Here is a 6,623-nt window from a genome sequence, read left to right on the forward strand (position 1 = left end):
ACTTTAAAATACTGTTGTTAGTTTATAAATCTCTGAACGGTTTAGCACCACAATACATTAAAGATCTGTTATTATTGTACCAACCGTCTGGTTCTGGTCTGCTCTGCATCCCCAGAACCAGAACCAAACGAGGAGAAACAGCATTCAGTTTCTATGCACCACAAATTTGGAACAAACTTCCAGCAAAACTGTAAATCAGCTGAAACATTGGGTGCCTCTCAATTTAAATCCCACCTCTTAAGAGTTGCTTATGGCTAAATTAGGATTAGTGTGGGTTTTGATATCTTCAATGTTTTTAATGTGCTTATCTTTACTTTTTAAGGGCTATATCTGCAGGTTTGAGAATCCTTGTTAAATGGCGTTTTGACTAAAAATCTGTAAAGTTTTATGTTTTTAAATGTTTTAAATGTTTTTATCTTTTTAAATCTTTTTTTCTTTTCCTTATTTTTTATTTTTAATTCTTTTAAAATCTCTCTTTCTCACTGTTATTCAATGTCACATGCTATTTTTATTTTATTTATGTAAAGCACTTTGAAATGCCTTGCTGCTGAAATGTGCTATACAAATAAAATTTGATTGCTTGATTGATTCTAACCTTCATGTTGATAATTCCCCTGGTTTTATTAAAAATATCATCATGGATAAAATGAGACATATTTATAGTACTGACCTTTGACATTAAGCAGTACTTTTTTCTTAGTCAGGATTTTTCCATTGTCATCGTAGACGGTGCACATGTAGGTTCCTGTGTCTCTGTCTGTGGGGTTCTTCAGGATCAAACTGTAGTCTCCACATTTATCTGTTTTCTTCATCTCCGTTCTGTCTCCGTTCTGTCTGTGTTGTTGATACCGATTTATGTACAAAGGATGAATGTGGACCACTCTACCAGTGTTGTGTCTCCACTTTACTGTGACTCTTCCAGGCAGACAGACTGCAGTTTTAAATGGCAGCAGAACAGACTCCTCTCCTGAATCCACCTCCACCCTGTAGACTGAGAAACAAACAGATGAGCTGCACTGACAGCAGCAGAACTGATGATGTTGATGTTCACAGTGATGGAGCCTCAGTGATAATCCAGGAGAAAAACACCTCAGTCACAAAGTGGAGCTCAGGGGGTAGAGATAATTTCCTTGATGCATTTTTATAAATTTGAAGTAATGTAGTTGTGTCACCTTGATGATGTAACAAGACAACAGCACCTGGCTGCAGACATTGTGGTAGCCTTGCTCTACTATTAGCATTACCTCTAAGGCAGGCAAACGCAGAGCTTGGTTAGCAACAAAAGACTCTCACTTTCATCTGTCCGGCCACCACCAAATGCAGAGCAGTACTGGAGCATTTTATTTTCTTGATAGTTTTGAAGAAAAAGGTGTTTTCTCATGTGAAAGGAAGAGATGCGTAATCTGCTTGAGTAGTGATGGTGTGTCACTCTTTCATGCATAGTACATGTTGTGAAGTAAGTAAATTTATTAGGCTTTTATTATACAATAATAATATGAGAAAGTCATTCACAGTACAGTTAAACATACATATAGCAAAATAAAAATACATGTAGGAAAAATATAATTGAAAAGGCTACAAATTTAATAGTAAAAGTAAGAACTCCAGATTATCTCAAACCATGGTGATTTAGGTTGGGCAGTTGCCTATACTGAAATAATTCTGGCTTGCATCAAGGCTATATAGTCTGTGTTGTTGGGGAGGCCCCATCCTCCTTGTTCCTTGGGAAGTTGTAAAATATCTAATTTCATTTTAGGTTTCCTGCCAGCCCATACAAAGTCAGATAAAGTTTTATTTATATCTGTAATGTTATTTCTCTTCAAATATATGAAGAGCATAGATAAAGAGTAAATAATTTTGGGAAGAATTGTTGTTTTGATAAGATTGACTCTGCCAAGAAAGAATTCAGGAAGCCTCTTTCAACCCACCATTTTATCCTTAATGTGTTTTACCTTGGGGTTAACATTTTCACTGTACAGTTGACTAATTTTAGATGTTATTGTAACCTCAAGAGATGTAAATATGTGGTCAAATTCATAAACAAATATTGAGAAATTATGATTAAAAGTACACACACACACACACCCAGCCAGCATACCTAGGTGGGCCCCATATGGGGAAAAAGAGGGCAGACAATATGGGTCCCAAAAGGGTTGGTCCGCAGTTTCCATGGTGGCGGAAACCACCATGGAAACTGCGGACCAACCCTTTTGGGACCCATATTGTCTGCCCTCTTTTTCCCCATATGGGGCCCACCTAGGTATGCTGGCTGGGACAATTACAAATTCTACAAACATTAAATGTCTACATATAGATTTTTTTAACTTCAACCTCACAAATGATATATATTGTTAGCTTTCAACAGCAGGAATATAATCTCAAAAGTAAAGAAAGACTGAATATTCATTTTCAATGATGTTAGGAGGATGGAAGAAAGTCTCAGGAATCTTAAGGAGAAGAGGGAAAAAACAACTTTTCTCAAGCAGGGAAAGGGTGATTGGATAGAGATGGTGGGAAGATGGAGCTAAATAGAGGACACAACTCCTTTCTCTCATAAGTTGTTTTTGACTGGGAGCAGTGCATTTTTTCCGACAGCAATTGTAGCACTGAGAGGAGCTCAATCTTTTCATTTTTCGCTGATTATTTTTCACAACACAATTATAATTTTACCAAATATATAAAAAACATGTCTTTGTAAAATTACATACTGCAGTTTTAAAGGGGCTGAATACAAAACCAAGATGTACGTTCTGCACTTCTTTTTAATCTGGAAAACAAGTTTTAATTTTTTTCCCCCTGACCATGATGTACCACTTTGTGTTAGTTTGTCACATAGAATCTGTATTAGATGTATGTATTTGTAGTTATAATGTAGTAAAATGTGAAAAATTAAAGTGGTGGGAATAATTTTGTAAGACACTGTCCCTTCTGACTCAGAAAAAAACTGGTGAAAATGGAGAGGGTTAATGGGAGGAGGGCTGCCATTGCCATTGGTCTATGATCTTCTCAACTCAAGATGGACAAATGAATAGGTTGATGGAATACTGTAGTACTCTCTGTTATTAACCTGTCCAGTATTTGTTTTCTTATTCACTTATTTTCGTTGATTTGGGTTCTGTTCCAGACCATAGGAACATTGAAACACAGCATGTTAGGGAATCCAACATGGCAACTCTGGAGCTTCCTTTACCTTCTCAACTCATGTTTCACTATTTAGTATAAGGAAGAGTAACAAATCATCAGTATTTTAGACATTAGCTGGGATACAGTTGTAAAAGTGACTTACCTGACATAAACTGTCGTCGAAAATGAAATAAAAGCCCCACATCAATAGTAAGAAGCATCAGAATCAACAGAATGAGGAAAATTTTGGCCCAAGTTGGCATTTCTATGGAAAAAGATAAATACTAGTTTAGACATGGATGCCTAGAACAGACTTTATATGTTTTTTTGAAAAGTTAAATTGCTTGCAAAATTATCTTATTTTTCACATTTTCCTTTGAAAACTATATTACAGCAGTCTTGAGCATTGTAAAAATCTTTAGTATTAATGTTCTTAGTAACAGGGTGTGAAAGCATTGCTTTTTCAGGTCTCCTTTGGAGGCCTAAAAAATTAAGTATATTATTAGAGCTTAAATGATTACAACATCACATTTTGTTGGAAAAGTTATTTTTCAATAAATTAGTTTGGTTCCGTTTATTTAGATTTACAACAAATTTTCACACAAAGAAATGTATAAAAAATCAAATTAATGTTAAGGTTAATATTGAATCATATACTTTATTGTCCATTAAATGTACATAAAAGTAAATTTATTTTCATCATATTGGAAGAAAAAAATACAAATAAGTCCTAAAATGGACCAAGCATATAACAAAAATGAAAACTTTCAAACATCCACACACACAGTCATGTATTAAAAAAAACTTAAACATTATTTCACCGTGTTTCATAAAACCTGCAATGGACTGGCGACCTGGAAATTATTTTCAGATATCAGATGTAGTTTATGAAGTTTTGCTATCTCCGCATTTCCAACATTGTTGAGCTCTTTCTAATTTATGGCATTTACTGACAATTTTGTGCAGGAACCATAAAATTCTGCAGGCAACTGTTTGGACAGTCATTCTTCATTGAGATATCTAAAATTGTAATTTTGACTAGTGATAATTAAATTCAAGATATCTTAAATTGTAATTATGGATATGTGTCCTGACAAATGACAGATCCAGTGACTTCATCTGAGGTATCTTGAAAGGAATTTTGACCAGTCAAAATGTAGTTGAAGATATCTTGAATTATTATTCTTACTAGTCAGAATGTAAATACAGACATCTTAACTTACCATTCCGGATAGTTAAAATGCATTTTTAGATATCTGGAATGTAATTACGGATAGTCAGACTAAACCGAATTTATGTTAAAACGGCTTGCCATAGTGGCTGTTACTATTCTGCTAAGAAAAATTATAAAATCAGGTGTTCAAATAAAAAAAAAATAGAGGAGAGAGAAAAAGGTAAGAGTGTCAATTTGTAACCCAGTTTTTCTCCGAGAGGTGGGTAAGCTGTATGAGATTATCAACCATTTAGCATAGTTATCTTAGCTACAGACTACTGTTTGCCTCCATAGCATTTAATGAATTAAGGAAAATAATTACTAAAATTGAACTGGTCCCTGTACCTTTTACCACACTTAACAGATGAGTCAGTCAGCAGCAGCTCTAACCCAAGTCCCTCCTGACCCATCCTCTCCTAAGTGAAATGGTCAGTCTAGTTAGAAAAGCTACCAGTGATGGCAGACAAATGATTTTCCTGTAATGATAAGTTGTTTCTCCACTGTTAGCGAAGCTATGCTACTCCGAAAAACTCCGGAGCAAATATTAAAGTATGAATATTCTGGATGAACTTAGTGGATAGATGAAGCCATAAGGTCTACTTTCTCGCCTAAAAACAAATTTAAATGAGTTTTTGTAGCAATTAATGGTGGTAAAAATGCAATACATTTCTGCACTGACCTTCTCTATTTACCGTTGCTGGTGGCGCATTGCATTGTGGGATATCTTGCTGCCTCAAATCCATAGAAGGATGCATTGAAGCATTCTTGATAAAATGGGCGGAGCAAGAACACATCCGGGTACTTTGAGCGTTCTTGCCTGGATGTATACTTTGAATTGGAACAGTACTTGGGGCGCTGTCGATGACGTTTCACGAGGACGCGAGAACAAGTACAGACAAGAACGCATATTGAGAAACGGCCCAGGGGACGGACGAATGGACGTAATGTGGGGGCGGAGGGAAACCATTAGACCAGGGGACGACTGTAAGACTGGGGTGGCAACGGCTCGTGTTTCAGTCAGCGTTAAATTTGTTGCATGTTCGGACAGAATGGACCTGACCAAGCTCCGCCAATGCCCTCGAAAATCCCACGTGGCTGCATTTTTATTTTACCTAAAAAGGCTTTTTACTAAACTGTAATCGTGTTAGCCACACTAGCACCGAATAGTGTATCAGGCCTAGGCACACTCAAACATTTGCCAACAGCAGAAATCACTGATTCCAAAAGTAATCCTCAAAACCATGAATGCCAACTTACCCAGCCTTGCAAGAACAATAGGCATCAGTGATCTTGTCCACAGCTATAGCTGGGGGTGTGAGGATCTGCTGTTTTCCTCATCGACCGGTAGCTTTTCGCTGTGACGCGCACAACGTTGGAGGCATCGCGTGGCTCAAACACCTTGATTTCGTCCAAAAAAGATGATATGAACTCGTTGGTTCCCCCTGTCCATTGTCGTCGCTGATATTTTTTGAAAATCCGGCAGAAATGCTACACTAATCGACTCAGAAATACTCTGCAGAGAGTCAGTCGACATGAAAGACGCCATGTTTACATAGAAGCTAAGCTCCGCGAGGCTTTGTTTGTGAGACATGCAGCCATGTGGGATTTTTGGGGGCGTTTCTGGGCGGAGCTTGGAAAGGTCCATTAGGCATGTTGAGATTAGGTTAATGAACTGTTACAGTGGGTCAGAAGCTTCTTGTCTCATATAAATTGTAAGTCAGTGGATTGTACATACAGATAGTTAATTTTCCTGTTTCTGAAATAGAAAAAATATAGGAATAAACATCACAGAGTAAATAAAAGTGATGTTTGCAAAAAAAAAACAAAAAAAAAAACAATTATTCCAATTAGGAGTTTTTACTGAAATGCCTGCTTGCAAACTCACATTATGGGTTACTTGTAGCTTAGCTTAAAAACTATCCACTGTAAATAGTACTGTTCAAAATTTGATGTCGGAACAAATGATTTCATTTAATTATTCTCAACAAACAAATGATTGATTTAATTATTGAAAGACTTTCATGTTTTGTGTTTATGTCTTTTTCTTTATATCGGTATATTGTTTTCTCTCAACAGCTGCATCCAGACACTCTTGAACTTTTCCTGGCAAGCAAATATGGATCTTTATAATAGGTTTGTATATTTGTTTTTGTTTTACTCAACCTGTTAAACCTTTAAGTTTAAATTAAGAAATGTGTGGTGTTTTCTACAATAACATACAGATAATGTTTTTTTTACGTGTGTCTTTCTAATAATGTCTAATGCAGCACTATGTAACATAATATAT

At 36.1% G+C, this 6,623-nt stretch overlaps 1 protein-coding gene across 1 annotated transcript in view; it reads right to left on the reverse strand.

The window, feature by feature from the left end:
• Nucleotides 1-6,623, reverse strand: part of LOC103130817 (uncharacterized) — a 67,722-nt gene that overhangs the window by 14,306 nt on the left and 46,793 nt on the right. Inside the window, exons 11-12 of the mRNA XM_007542323.2 lie at nucleotides 3,287-3,388; nucleotides 671-991 (exon numbers count right to left, since the gene is read on the reverse strand). Coding sequence (XP_007542385.1) covers nucleotides 671-991; nucleotides 3,287-3,388 — 423 coding nt within the window. The remainder of the gene's footprint in view (nucleotides 1-670; nucleotides 992-3,286; nucleotides 3,389-6,623) is intronic.

This window comes from Poecilia formosa, unplaced genomic scaffold, assembly GCF_000485575.1.
Source record: "Poecilia formosa unplaced genomic scaffold, Poecilia_formosa-5.1.2 Scaffold680, whole genome shotgun sequence".
Classification (NCBI taxonomy): domain Eukaryota; kingdom Metazoa; phylum Chordata; class Actinopteri; order Cyprinodontiformes; family Poeciliidae; genus Poecilia; species Poecilia formosa.